At 42.5% G+C, this 15,897-nt stretch overlaps 1 protein-coding gene across 1 annotated transcript in view; it reads right to left on the reverse strand.

Annotated features, from left to right (window-relative positions):
* The window catches only part of LOC144771759 (acetylserotonin O-methyltransferase-like), an 897,827-nt gene that overhangs the window by 689,649 nt on the left and 192,281 nt on the right, over positions 1-15,897 (reverse strand). Inside the window, exon 3 of the mRNA XM_078656055.1 lies at positions 420-549. Within this exon, the coding sequence (XP_078512181.1) occupies positions 420-549 (130 nt within the window). The remainder of the gene's footprint in view (positions 1-419; positions 550-15,897) is intronic.

Consider the following 15,897-nt stretch of genomic DNA (forward strand, 5'->3'; position numbering starts at 1 on the left):
TTAGCACCCAAAAAAGGTTTCTCGCTCTTACCAACTTACTGTTGGCAAGCTGTGCATGAGGAAAAACGAGGCCACTCGGTGGTTGGCTGAGTTTGGCCAGAATTCCACATTACAAGCGTAACGCAGAGTGGCTAGAACTCCGCAAACTCAGCCTGTAGAGCAGAATGTACCACCCACCCCTACTCATTATGTCAGGCATAGTATTCTTTGTCATGAGGAAAGCATGAAAATGTCACACATAAGCGCCTGAAACATGGCAGCCGTGTATTCCCTGACAAAGATTTTCCTCATTGAAATTGATTTTGAATCTAAGAAAAAAACGGTCAATAGTTGTTTCTTTAAAGGGACGGTATTTCGCAGAATATAGGTTACAACAAATGAAAAATTGACAAATAACGGAAAAGAAATGTTTCTCCTACCTCACTGCTTCCGTCAAGTTGTTGGAATATTTGTATACCGTATGTGAATAGTAGATCATCATGGGAAGCAAGGACTTTGGGCTGGACTTTGTGAGGTAGATAGCAGAAAGATCAGTGTTCTTGTAAAATGCTGCAATGATAATGAGAAAAAAGTAATGAATCCCATTTATTGATATCTCATGACAAATAACAATAAGAAACAGATGTCAACGTATGTAGTTGAGTAGCAAGAGTAATTAACACCTCAGCCACCCACAAGCTCAGAGCCTCTGAGTCCTGTTTGAATTACAGCATTCACTCAGCACACTGGACAAAAATTCCTTTACGGAACTCTTACCCTCTTACACAGCCACCAATTACAGTGTCAAAGACGCTAACATGAAATGTCCTCAGATGAATTCCTTTTGGCTAAGATTGATTTAAGCATTTACGTTGTTATATGTTTTGCTTTTCTCGACAAAGGGCCCCGACGTAGAGCTTTAAGCCACTGTGCCACAGGCGGGGCCGGGCTAGGACTGCAAACCAGCCCTGGCAATTATGTCTGATCGCCCTCCAAGGGGGTGGGAGGGAGGACGCTGGTGGGAAACACTGCTGCTGCGCTTTTGTTACAGGGGGCCGATTTTGCAGTGTTGCTGCAAAACCGGCTCCCAGTAACAAAACCAGCCCCCAACGGTCCAAAACCAACCCCCACCATTCCAGCCCACCAGGGAAACACCCGGTGCCCGCTACGGCCAGTCCGGCCCTTGCCACAGGTCCCAATATGCAATCTAAATACAAGGTCGTTAGTTTTTCCTTTGTGTTAGTAGTTAATATGTAATAATTTTTTTTTTACTAACGTGTTCATTGGAGTAAAATGTTTCCCTTGTGTGCTTGTATAGACAAAATTAGCTTTTTTTGTAAATATAGGTGACAACCACAGCAAGAGTTTAAGAACTTTACAATAAAACAAAGATTGGGTGAGAAAGAAAGAAAGAAAGAAAGAAAGAAAGAAAGAAGGAAAGAAAGAAAGAAAGAAAGAAAGAAAGAATGAAAGAAAGAAAGAAATCACTATGCCAAATGCGGCTGAAATGCCCTTATAACAAGACTAAGTTGCATTTATCTAAACAATGTGCAGTGGGCAACCTAAAAATGAGGGAATTAAAATATTCCCTGAGTAATTCACGCTGGTTAAGGATGATCCATGGTTTTTCAAACATCACATTTTGTTCCTGATGTTATTACACAATAAGTCACCAATGAACCAAACTGCACAGGACCACTTTTCAGCTTTGACACAAACAGATGTACTTAAACATAAATGTACTCAGACAGATGATGCCATTTGTCATATGAAGTCTTTTTCCTTTTCAGATAGATTCAGTAAGTGTGTTATGTGATGTTTTGGGGTGCATGGACAATGCATGAGAAAATGCCTATTTTCTCCTGCTATAGCACGTGTAGATTAAATACTGTCTGGGTTTTAACTTCTATTTCCGTTGAACTGTGTCAATCTTGTTGAGTCCACCAAGCACTCCCTCCCGTGGTGGGAGTGTCTGTCCTGCATTCCAGAGAAATGTGAGATTGCCAGCTGGCTTTAGCTCATGTGTTGTAATCTATAACAGTCCAGCTTGATCTCTGTCCTTAGCTGCCCTTCTCTGTGGGTGACGTGCTGACTTTCAAGATGTTTCTTCAACATACTCCTGTTTTAAAATGCTCCCATGCTGCAATTTAAAACCTCTTTTTATGAAATATGGCATAGAATCAGCTAGAGCTGCCCCACAGTTGTTATACAGCCCAGTCAATGAAATGATATGCCCCCAAATGCTAACATTTTGAAAAAGTTTTTTAAAAAAGTATTAATTTACAAAAATCATTGCTATAAATGTTCCTAATTTTAAAGTATTATGTTTTAACTCTTTTGTACTAGCTTACTGTTGATCTCTTTGTAGATCTAAAACTTTAAGAAATCATGAGAAGGAGGAGACTGAGCTAAGTTACTTGAAGAAGTGATAGGAACACAACTGTGCTCCTTCTTCTCAGAATGTCCTATTTGTTTGACAATCAACAAAGGAGATGCTGACCTCCCTGCCTCTCTAACAGATAGAGTTCTGCGGTATATCTTGATGCAGCCAGGAGATGAAGCGTAGAGGAGAATGCTGAGTGCAGCATCGGAGACCAGAAAAGAAGAGCAATAGTGACTGTCCCTAGGGGACACCAGGGTGTCGACCCACTGCTTCCTTGTGCCACTACTGCTTTGCATGTACCGTTTTTATATGAAAACAAATGTTCTCAGTGTAAGTCAGGGGCTGTTACAGCCCTGCCTCTCACATACACAACACATAACTGACGTGCTAAGCTAGCTTCACGGAGTGCAGCTTGTCAGATAGTGGAGCTTCAAGGTGTATCAATCACAGAAGCCTATCAGAAGGTGGAATGGGAAAATAGATTTAACTTGGTTCCTTCAATCATATTCCAGCTTCAAATTGGGTGGAAGCACATGGGTCTGCCTCTAGCATGCTGTTGATGTATAGGGGAGTCAAAAGTCATTGGCCTGCCCCAAGTAAGTGTTTGTGTTTCAAAGCCTGAGTGTGTGTTGGGAGTGCATGTGTATGTGTGCTAGCCTGAAGGGTTATTCTTTTTACACACACACTCACACACGCACACACATGCGCGCCCACGCACATACACACACACACACATATATATATATATATTCACTGAAAAAACCATAGGTTTCAGACATGTTATAGTTAGGAATTAGCATTTAAAAAAACCTTAGAAATTCACTGAAAACCCCATAGGTATGAGGGGTGGTATAGTTAGCTGGACATTTTACTCATACAAAACTATAACTCGGGCGCTCGCAATCCACTGTTGATGATGTCACATATTACATCATGCATGACATGGTCAGTGACATCACTGATGACTTCACTGATGACATCTCAAATGATATCTCTGATGATGTCATCCAGTGAATGTGGTTTTGTTCAATATTTAAATAAGTATGATATATATTTATATATATTTATATATATATATATATATATATATATTCACTGAAAAAACCATAGGTTATAGACCATATATAGTTAGGAATTAGCATTTAGAAAACCTTATTTTACTCACACAAAACCATTGAAATTCCATATATAGTTAGTTGCACTAACTATATATCGCGCACCCGCAATCCACTGCTGATGATGTCACATATTACATCATTCATGACATGGTCAGTGACATCACTGATGACATCACTGATGACATCTCAAATGACATCACTGATGACATCACTGATGACATCTCATTTGACATCAATGACCACATCACTGATGATATCATTCATGTGACAATACAATGCATCTCCTCACACTTTAATATAACCTCTGTTACACCCAGTGTTAAATACAGAGTTGCAGGTAGTCCCGCCACATGCTCTTCCGGTCCGACCACCAACGGTCGGGGGGCCGAGGCCGACGGGATCCGGCTGCAGCCGATAAACCAAGAAACCCGTTCATGGGGCCAGAGCCAGGGGCGTCCGGCCGACATCCACCGGAAGCCCGGCCCGAAGACGGACGGGACACTTCTTTCTTTTATAATGGCTGCGACAACACTGGGGGGGGATGTCTTGCACATGCCTCCGACCCCCCCCTCGTCCTCATCGCCTGGTCCGGCCATAACAAATCTCAAGCGAGACGCCGTGGGGTGCACTGGGAGGGAGAGACGGTGCGAACAGGCCTCTCCCGCCTCCCCAGGTGGAGACTTCCCAGCTGCACCCTCAGCGCTCCAGGCGCCCGGAAAACGGTTCTTCCACTGTGGCCATGCTGCAACGTCTCGCCCGGCAGGGTGGAGCCCGTCCGCTCATGTGACCCCGCGATCGCCGGTAGCTGCCGAACTCTCAAAATGGCGGTCGACCTGGCAAGAGCGGGCCCAGCATAAAGAAATGGCCCGGTCACTGGTTGACTCCACCACCGTAGTCCTCCACGACCTTGAAGATTCTAGAGGAGCCGCGGGAGTCTCCGACCCCCGATGGGGAATGACTGCCATGATCGCCCGTGGAGTGACGAAACTGTATCCGCGGGACGTCGGCGCTCCCATGCTGGCGCCAGCCTCACTTTGAATTACTAGCATCCTGCAGACCTCACTTCCGGTGAAAGCACAGTGTGACCCGGTAGGAAAAATTATTGCACCCCCTCCCCTTTTTGACTGATAGTTCAAACCACCGATCCTTTCCTTTGCCCTTTTAACGGAACTTTGGACTGCCTCCCCCTCTTTTACATTTTCTAGAGAAAACAAAACATTAACCACTACATTAGCATAGCAGTTGACACCAGAACTGTTTTCAAATTGAAAACCAACAACAGAATCCTTTTTGTTTCTGCTGTGACCCTGCTACAGCACAGGCATTGTCCCCAGCAGTAATTCTGCAATGCCGGTAAGAATAGCTGTGGTGCCTACTGGACTCACTCACCCCCGCGGCGCCCCACGCCGTTTTTTGCTGGGCGGCAACTTACTAGACATCACTTTCGTGCCATCTAGATTTCAGCGCGTTCTGCTGCCTTGGAACTATTCGCACAACAGACCGCTACTGACAAGAATATTTCATTATTGGTGCTGTCAATTTCAATAAATCTATTGGATAATTAAAAAGAAATTGCCACGGTCTCTTCGTTGTTTAAATGTTTTTACTGTTTTTGTTTTGTTGTATATATTTATATGTTATTAAAGTTTTATATTCCTACTACTTTGTTGGAGTGCTATATATTTTTAATGTGACACATAATTGTAAAAACTTTGATGTACAAAGAGTCATTCCTGGAATCTTCCGCTTCAGGCTCGGTCCCCTCCCCAATCACAATACAGGATGGTTTTCAGATAGTAGGAACACGTGTGGTGTGACGGATCTCATCGGGTGTGGGCCTTGATCTACTATAACTCCTTTGAAGAGGGGTGATTCTTTACAGCTGGGGCCATAAACTACATCTGCAGGGCTAGCTGATAGCCTGGACAATCGGACACAGAGAAAGAGGAGTGTCAGAGGGTGCGGTAGTGAATAGGGCGAAAGGGAGGTGTCGGGCGGGCACAGAGTGTGATTCTCAGGGAAGAGCAGCGCAGATGGGGGGAGGTTTATTGCCCATGCATAAGACAGAGAGCGGTGGTGACCAGTGCCTAGGGAAGATGCTTGCGTGGGTGAGGAGCCATGCTACGAATCGACAGCGTGCAGAGAGTGGGTCTGGTCAAGACATCTAAAATGGCTGCCGTGCACAACAAAAGTGTGGCATTTCAAAAAAGGCAAGATGGCGCAGACAATGTTTTTCAACACTTCCTCATTTCCTTCGAATCGAACGTTAACAGACGTTGGGGCATATTACCAAAGTTAAGCGATATTTATCGCTAACGATGCTTACCAACCAATTTTTTACCACTAAGCATCGTCAGAAATTATCGAAGATAAACCTTACTATTATCAAGGTTTATCGCAAATGCGATAATAAACGGCCGCAATGCAGGAATATCGCTAAAAACTCAGCGATATTCATGCATTACCGAGCTAATGCTCTTAGCCATGTTATCCACCTCCCATTGGATAACATGGCTAAGAACTGCTCAGGGCAGGTGTTACTTTTTGGAGATATTCGCGCTTAGCGCGAATATCTCCAAAAGTTGGTAATAGGAGATAGATATCTTGCATGTTGTAATGCAAGTTATTGTGGTATATGGAACTCATACCATAATCTCTCAGGAAAGCAGAAACTGATCCTTTTGGGACCGCCTAAAAAGGCCTAGGGGGTGAGGAGTACTCTACTTTGCCCCCTTTTCACGTTCCGAACTATTTTATTTTACTCTCTTCTGTAATTACACAAAATAGCAGCGATAAGATGCATCGGAGACACACAGTGAGAGAAAGGAGGCCGGAGATGAAGAAGACATGTCAAATACACATTGGAGATAATATAGTGGCAGAAGGGAAGTAAATATGAGTAAACTTACCATGTAACATAAAAATGTTGCACTCTATACTATAAGTCTCATTTTATACTACAATCACTTCGCTACAACCTCATAAATTAAAAATAAAAATGAATAATGTCTCAAACAATTTTTGAATTCTAAATATAAATTTATTCTTCAGAATTTTCTAAATTTGAAAGAACTAGTAACATGTCCTCATCAGCAATGTCCTCATTAAAAGTCTCCAATGATGATTCTTGTAACTCTATGGTCTCCAAACACTCGATAAATTCGCCATCAAGAGATTGATCAAAAAAATCATTCAAGTCATCTCCTCCTTGTGACAATATTTCATTATTGGTGCTGTCAATTTCAATCAATGTAGTGGAATCATTCAAGTCATCTCCTCGTGACAATATTTCATTATTGGTGCTCTCAATTTCAATCAATGTAGTGGAATCATTCAAGTCATCTCCTCCTTGTGACAATATTTCATTATTGGTGCTGTCCATTTCAATCAATCTAATGGAATCATACAAGCCATCTCCTCCTTGTGACAATATTTCATTATTGGTGCTCTCAATTTCAATCAATGTAGTGGAATCATTCAAGTCATCTCCTTGTGACAATATTTCATTCTTGGTGCTGTCCATTTCAATCAATCTAATGGAATCATACAAGTCATGTCCTCCTTGTGACAATATTTCATTATTGGTGCTCTCAATTTCAATCAATGTGTTGGACAATTCAAAAGAAATTGCCACGGTCTCTTCATTGTGAGCCATTTTATTTTGAAATTGCTTGCTGTAAATTGCAGAAAAAAATAATCACTTTCATTTATCGTTTTTAGTAATACATAATATAAAACTAACTTTATCAAGTATTTAGTATAACAGAAGGACTGCAAATAAATAACAGAAAACATTTTTCAAATTATCTTCAAGTGTACAACATAGTTCCCCTTACAAATTAACAACTCACCTTTTTAAAAGTAGCAGAAGTGTTAGTACTGTGTAAATCAAACACCAGAAATTCACCACCAAAAATTCCTCACAAATGTACCTCAGACAGTAGTATCACAAAATGGCTGTGGTTTCCTCTCATTTGACATATATACATAACCAATTAACTTTCATCACACACAAATACAAAACCAAAGTAACATTTTAATTGGTTCTAAATTTCAACACTTTCAAATGTGTTTTCCCCATGCAATTTTCCATAGGACATTTACATACGTCTACAGCCTGAATGGCTGAACGGAATTACACCAAACTTGGCAAAATGGTACATCAAACCTAAGAGGTCAGGAAGGATCTACTATGCCCCCTTATGGTCATTTCCCCCTTCGCTTTGGCCTCCTCTTGTCTCTCAATCCTACCGAGGGACAAGATGGCGGCCGCTACGGACTGTTTGGAATGTTGACAGACGCCGGAGAACCAATCAGCTTCGCAAAGCTCCGTAACGCGAAAAGTACGCGAAGCGGAGCGCTGTTACAGATATATATCTTTTTTTGAACGTTAATTTCTCAAAATCCACTGGAGCACATATATTGAGACCTAGCAAAGGCACATCGGGCTACCAGTCCCTAATATTTTGCCAAGTTTCGTGCAAATCCATTCAGCCGTTCGATTATTATTATTTTGTTTTTTTTTTGCCCCGCGGGGCCCTTTTAAAACCTCCACATCAAACCTAGGGGGTCAGCGAGGATCTACTATGCCCCCTTATAGTTATTTCCCCCTTTGTTTTGACCTCCTCTTGTCTCTCGATCCTACCGAGAGACAAGATGGCGGCCGCTACGGACTGTTTGGAATGTTGACAGACGCCGGAGAACCAATCAGCTTCGCTTCACAAAGCTCCGTTGCGCGAAAAGTCCGCGAACCAGAGCGCTGCCCGGTCCGCTGTTACAGATATATATCTTTTTTTAAACGTTAATTTCTCAAAATCCACTGGAGCACATATATTGAGACCTACAAAAGGCACATCGGGCTACCAGTCCCTACAATTTTGCCAAGTTTCGTGCAAATCCATTCAGCCGTTCGGGCTAAAAGTGAGGCCAACCGCCCTATGGAAAACTCAATGTTAAAAACACGTTTTGGGACCCCCCTTTTTTCTCGGCCCCCCCTTGACGAACCCCCCCCAAATTTTCAAGGGCTGCTCAGAAACAAAATGTGCCCTTTTCCTGAAAATTTCAGCCAATTCCGTCCACAAACGCCAAAGTTATTAGACATAGAATTTTCAAAAAACCCATAGAGAAAAAATCCTAACTATATATACCTACTGGCGACCGCCAGTAGGTAATATATATATATATATATATTTATATAGCAATCTGCATTGAAGACTGAGTGGATGTATAAGTGTCTGGATGGAGCATTTAGTAGCACTGTGATTGACTGTCTAAGTGACTAATTTAAAGTGTCTCACCAAATATATGGGATAGTGATTAAACTGTGTGAATGTCTGTATCACTCTATCTCTTGTTGTGTAAACTACTACATACGTTGGTTACTAGCTATGTGAAAGTCTATATTAGTTATTAATTAGTTAAGTGAGTATTTATATGGGATAGTGAATGTGTGTGTGGTTGGGTGGGAGGTATTTGACTGTCCAAAGATGTGTAAATAGTTGATTTAGTAGGTATATGAGGTTAAGGCTGCATGTGGAAACAGTTGTTTGGGTGAGTGAATCTCTTTATGGGTTTGGTGATGAGTAAATATATTTCTCAATTATACATATCCAACAAAGTAGAAATATAAAAGGCAGTGTATGTGACAGTTGTTGTATATAAATAAGTATACATAAGACTCGGTGATTGTATGAGTGACTGTATTGAAAACTGTATACTTGTAATAGTGATTTTATAACACACTAAGTATGAGTTACTATCTATATAAATACATAAAGTGGTGTTTGTATAAGTGTGCAGCTTAGTAAATGTAAGTATGATCAATTGTTTCCATAAGTGAGTTGGATGACTGAATAAGTGAATAGGATGTGTGCTGGTGTGTAATGTCGATGTAGGTGTATAAGTATCTTTAATAGTGTTCTATTGATCTTTGTTAGCATGTATGAGTGAATTTATAGGTAGGTGTGTAGATGTGTGTGCAGATGTAGGAATCACTGAGTGGGTTTTTAGAAACTTGTATTGGAGTGTCAATGGTTTGAAGTATGGTACTCCATATTTTATATTGAGTGTTGAGAGGGTATACTAGTGTATGATGAGATGTATCAGATTGTCACATGAATGATGTCATCAGTGATGTCATTTGAGATCTCATCAGTGATGTCATCAGTGATGTCACTGACCATGTCATGAATGATGATATATGATCAGCCGTGGATTGCGGGTGCGCTAGTTATAGTAAGTACAACTAACTATAACAGAAGAATTTCAATGGTTTTGTACGAGTGAAATGTCCTGCGAACTATAACACCCCTAAAACCTATTTTTTTCAGTGAATTTCTCAGGTTTTTTAAATGCTAATTCCTAACTATAACATGCCTGAAACCTATGTTTTTTTCAGTGAATTTCAAAGGTTTTGACAATTTTTAAATGTATTATTTGTTATATATATATATTTTTATACTGATTTACTACATTTTTTAACTATTTTTAGATATTTTATTTTTTAAATTACATTTTAACTACATTATACATTACATTACAAAATATACTTTCTCAGAATGAATTACTTTAGTTTAAATACTTTGCAAATAGGCAATAGACTTTTTAAGTACAGTAGTTACACTTGTTGTACTGGGCAACACAATTTCAAACACAATGCGACAGTGAGCTCAATGCAAATTTCTAGTTAAATGCAATTAGTTACTTTATGGACTACTTTTCTAACCACAGGACTGGATCCTAGATTCAGTCCTGGGACATCTCCTGTAAACAGTTGAGTAAAAGTGTTTTGGTTACAGTAGTGATTTTTAAGGAATATTATTGTATTTTAAAAGTTGACACTTAGAAACCTTTTCACATAGAATCTCCAATGTTATCCTTTGGGAGGAAATTCACTTAGCAGGTTAGTAGTGTTATTGTTACTTTTTCTTACTCAGTGGTGGATCCTGGGTCCAACATTAGTGCATCTCCTGTAAACAGTTGAATGGATGCGTTTAAGACATACAGGCGATTTTTAAGGAATATTTGTAGTTTGTGAAAATCAACACTTAGAAACTTTTCTGGTGAAAACCAGACAATGGATTCCTATGGAAGGAAACATAAGTTACTGGTAAATACGGTTAGAATTACTTTTCCGGAATCTGTACTGGGCTAAAAGATGCAGCTCTGGGTTCTCTCCTGATAACAGGTCAGTAAATTGGAATTTGTTGTTCGGATGATTTTAGAGGAATACTTGTAAGTTCCAAAACTCCACACTTGGAAGAATTTCCAAGTGAAACCAGTCAATGTTAGCCTATGGAAGAAAATTCAAGTTACTGGTAAGTACGGTTAGAATTACTTTTCAGAACCAGTACTGGGCTAAAAGATGCAGCACTGAGGTTTCTCCTGATAACAGGTGAGTAAACCAGATTTTGTAGTTTGGCTGATTTTACTTCAGTCCAATATATATAGAGCCACTTTCCTACACCATCCCCTCCCTTTACCACTGTGCAAAGACGCCCTCTGGTGCGTTTTAAGTTGGGGAATTAATTCCCTTCAATCCTGAGGGTCCCTAGAGTCCAACTAGCACACTAGGTACATCCAGTAAGTGCCACAGAGCTGCGTAGCAGGGAGATGTAAAAAGGGGCACGGCCTGCACCACCTCTCTGCAACGCAGCTCAGTGGTGCTTCCAGGAAGCACCTGGTGGGGTACTTGGTCCCCATGGTCCCTCAGGATTGAAGGGGAATTTTTTCACAACTTAAAACTCACCACAGGGCATGTTTCCACACATCCCCTCAGGCCCCGTCCCCTCCCTTCACCACTGTGTAAACGTGCCCTGTGGTTGTTCTAAGTTGAGAGATTAAGACCCTTCAATCCTAAGGGTCCCTAAGGTCAAACAAGCCCACCAGGTACCTCCAATAAGCGTCATGGAGATGTGTTGCAGAGAGGTGTAAAAAGGGGCGTGGCCTCTGAACACCTGTCTGCAACACAGCTCTCTGGCGCATACTGGAGACACCTGTTGGGCTATTTGGCCATCAGGGCCCCTCAGTATTGAAAGAGAATCAATTCTCCAACTTAAAATGTGCCACGGGCAAAGGAAGGGGGCGGGGCCTGAGGTGCCATGTCTGCAAACATGCCCTGTGGCGCGTTTTAGGCTTAGATAATTAATTCCTTCTCAATCCTGTGGGTCCCTGGGGGCCAACTAGCCCACTAGGTACCTCCAGAATGCACCAGGGGGCTGCGTTGCAGAGAGGTGTTCAGAGGCCATTCCCCCTTTTTACAACACTCTGCAACGCAGCTCTGTGACGCTTATTGGAGGTACCTGGTGGGCTAGTTGGCCCCCAGGGACCCTTATGATTGACAAAAAATTAATTCCCCAACTTAATGGGCGCCACAGGGTGTGTTTGCATATATATGAATTCAGGGCCCGCCCATCCCTTCTCCACTGTGCAAACACACCTGTGGCGCATTTTAAGTTGGGGGATTAATTCCTCTCGAAAACTGAGGGTCCCTGGGGGGCAACTAGCCCACCAGCTACCTCTAGTAAGTGCCACAGAGCTGAATTGTAGAGAGGTGTAAAAAGAGGTGTGGCCTCAGAACACCTCTCTGCAACACAGCCCCCTGGCGCATCCTGAAGATTCCTGGTGGGCTAGTTGGCCCCCAGGGACCCCCAGTATTCAAGGGAAATTCGGGAGCGCGTTTGCAGGGTGCTGCAAGAAGGGGGTATGGCCTCCGGCACGATGTTGGTCTTCTTTTTTTTGTTTAAGAAGGGGGGGTGTAGCCCCCCTTCTTTTTCTCGTTTTTTGGCCATGGGGACCCCATCCCCCAGGGCCTGCCCCCTAATTTATATTTTTAAATCTCAAATTCAGGAAGGGGGCAGCGTGGCCCCCCTCCCAAGGCCATAATTGCCCCGGGGATTCCATCCCCGGGGCACGGCCACTTTTTTTTTAATGTTTGGAAGGGGGCTGCTTTGCCCCCCTCCTTTGGCCATGTATGGCCCCGGGGACCCCATCCCCCGGGGCCGGCCTTTCTCTTTAAAAAAAATGTTATTTATAATTTCGGAGGGGGCCGCGTGGCACACCTCCCGGGCCATGTCTGCCCCCGGGGACCCCATCCCTCAAGGCCTGGCCTTTGTTTTTTTTTTTACATTTTTGGAGGGGGCCACGTGGCCCCCCTCCTCAGGCCTATTATGGCCCCAGGGACCCCATTTCCCGGGGCCGTTCTGCCTCTTTTTTTCCATATTATTTGGGGAGGGGGACCGCGTGGCCCTCCTCCCAGACCACTTTTAGCCCTGGGGACCCCATCCCCCGGGACTGGCCCTCTTAGTTGGGGACCGTGGAGGGTCCCCAATCCCCCCACGGTCCCAGCCGGCTCCTCACCTCCTGCGGGAGCCGGCATTGCTTTTCCACATGGGGAGCAGCTAACATGCTGCTCCCCATGTGGAATAGCAATCTGCTTTGCTTCATTGAAGCGAGAGCAGGTTTCCCGCCCTGTCATTGTAAATAGCAGTGTCCCGGGGGTGGGCACCCCGGGACACTGCAGGACCTGGCCCTGGGGGTGGGGGTCCCCAGGGCCATGACAAGACTCCAGGAGGGGGGCTGCGCGGCCCGCAAACTCAATGAAGTCGAGCCCCAGGGGGTGGCGGTCCCCGGGGCTCAGGGGGGAGTGTGCCCCACGCAATCCCAATAACTTCGAGCGCCGGGGTATACATGCTTTTGCCCTGGGGATGGCGGTCCCCGGGGCTAATTAGCATCGAAGCGCGGCACCCTGCGCAGATTTTTCTGATTTAAAAAAAAAAATTGTGGGGACCCCCTGTGCAGGCCTAGGGGGTCAGGGTGTTTCTACCCTGCCACCTTTTCGCGTTTTTGATTTAGGTTTCTTGTGCCTCGGTTCTACCGAGGCACAAGATGGCTGCCAACACTTCCTGATTTGGAGTGTTGACAGCCAATTAGAATGCAGCTTGTTCTCGGCAGGGTGCGCGGATCCTACGCGGCCATAGATATATATGTGATTTTAATTGTGATTTTCTCAAAAACTACTAAACGGATTTACACCATGTAAGCAAAAGGCATGAGTCTGAACCAAGGTCTACCTTTCTGCCAACTTTGGTGTAATACCGTTCAGCAGTTCGGGCTGTAGCTGCGATGAACGGTTTCTATGGAAAATTGCATGGGGAAAACACGTTTTGGGACCCCCCTTTTTCTCTGCCCCCGCTTCACGAATCACCCTGAGACTTTCAGGATAGGAGCGGGCTGGAGCGCCTCACCAGTTTTGAAAATGTTGCGAAGATCCATCAACCGGTGCCAAAGTTATTTCAAACAGAATGTTGCGGATTTCCTATGGATAATAGGTCCTAACTATAAAAACCAACTGGCAACTGCCATTAGGTAATATATGACCAAGCTCCCACGAGGAGCGAAACGCGTAATGGAGGGCACTTGTCCCAGTTAATTTATGCCGAAAATAAATTGCGCACTGCTTTTCCACGTACATTTGTGTGAAGGTCGATGATTTCTGCCTTGGGAGAAAGTGTGAGGTCTGTGCCTGCTGATACAGGACTTATGTTGTGATATATATATATATATATATATATATATATATATATATATATATATATATATATATATATATATATATATATAAAGATGTAGTGAACAAGGCGGACCCGTCTGCCGAAACGCGTCTATTCGTTGTCTTGAGATTATATTACCTTTGATTTGAAAAATCCCACGGTGTCGGTGCCTGCTTTTGATTGAATGGATGATTCAGGACTGGATCTATCTATATATATATTCACTGAAAAAACCATAGGTTATAGACCATATATAGTTAGGAATTAGCATTTAAAAAACCTTATTTTACTCACACAAAACCATTGAAATTCCATATATAGTTAGTTGCACTAACTATATATTGCGCACCCGCAATCCACTGCTGATGATGTCACATATTACATCATTCATGACATGGTCAGTGACATCACTGATGACATCACTGATGACATCTCAAATGACATCACTGATGACAACATCCAGTGACTATGTTTCTGTAAAGTTAAAATATGTCTTACATATTGAAGAATGAGTGGATGTATAAGTGTCTGGACGAAGGATTTAGTAGGTGCATGACTGAATGTATGAGTGAGTGATTAAATGTGTCTCACTGAGTGCATGGGTTAGTGACTAAACTGTCTTAATTTGTGCATCATTATGTCTGTTGTTCTGTAAACTGCTGCATGTGTTGATCAGTAGCTATATGAGTAACTATATGGGTTATTGATTGATTGCCCAAGTATTTGCATGGGAGACTGAGTGTGTGTGTGGCTGGATGGGAGGTGTGTGACTCTGTACAGATCAATGTGTACTTGTATCAATGATTGTATAAGAGAGTAAGTATGTGTTAGTATATGGTTGAAAACGTAAGGTGCTCTATGTTTAACTGTATAGAGTAGAAAATGGAAGTGTGATTGATTCTTTACAGGACTGACTAGGTGTGTGAGTAACTCCATGGATGAGTGGCAGAGTGTGAGTGTCTGTATAGGTGTATGAGTGCATATGATTGTGTTGTAAACATGAGTGATTGTATGTATGAATGATTGTATGGGTGAATGAGTGAATGTGTGTGTAGACGTAGGAATCAGTGAGTACGTATGTAGTAACTAGTATTGGTGTGTCAATGGTTTCAAAAATTATACTCTGTTTTTAACACTGGGTGAAACAGAGGTTATATTAAAATGTGAGGAGATGCATTGTATTGTCACATGAATGATATCATCAGTGATGTGATCATTGATGTCAAGTGAGATGTCATCAGTGATGTCATTTGAGATGTCATCAGTGATGTCATCAGTGATGTCACTGACCATGTCATGAATGATGTAATATGTGACATCATCAGCAGTGGATTGCGGGTGCGCAATATATAGTTAGTGCAACTAACTATATATGGAATTTCAATGGTTTTGTGTGAGTAAAATAAGGTTTTTTAAATGCTAATTCCTAACTATATATGGTCTATAACCTATGGTTTTTTCAGTGAATTTTCAAGGTTTTGTAAATGCTAATTCCTAACTATATATGGTCTATAACCTATGGTTTTTTCAGTGAATTTCAATGGTTTTTTAATAGCAAATATCATAAGCTGTCGAATGTCAAGTACGTGGTAAGAATTTTTTTTTTCGTGTTTATGCACACTGATCTGCTTTGATTGCTGCCCCCCACCCCTCATTTCTATTAGGAGTACTCTCTCTTTGCAGATAGTGAAGGGTAGTTAACGCAGCCCTTTCCCCCTTTGTAATCCGTCGTGCCTGCTTCTCTCTCCATTTGATTGATTGTTCTCTTTGGTTCATTCTCTATTTACAAACAAGCACAGAGTCGCAATACTCTGTTTAGTCTTTGCAGATAGCGAAAAATCGTGTAAAAAAACAAAAGGAATCGAGC

The sequence above is a fragment of the Lissotriton helveticus genome, chromosome 8 (genome assembly GCF_964261635.1).
Source record: "Lissotriton helveticus chromosome 8, aLisHel1.1, whole genome shotgun sequence".
Classification (NCBI taxonomy): domain Eukaryota; kingdom Metazoa; phylum Chordata; class Amphibia; order Caudata; family Salamandridae; genus Lissotriton; species Lissotriton helveticus.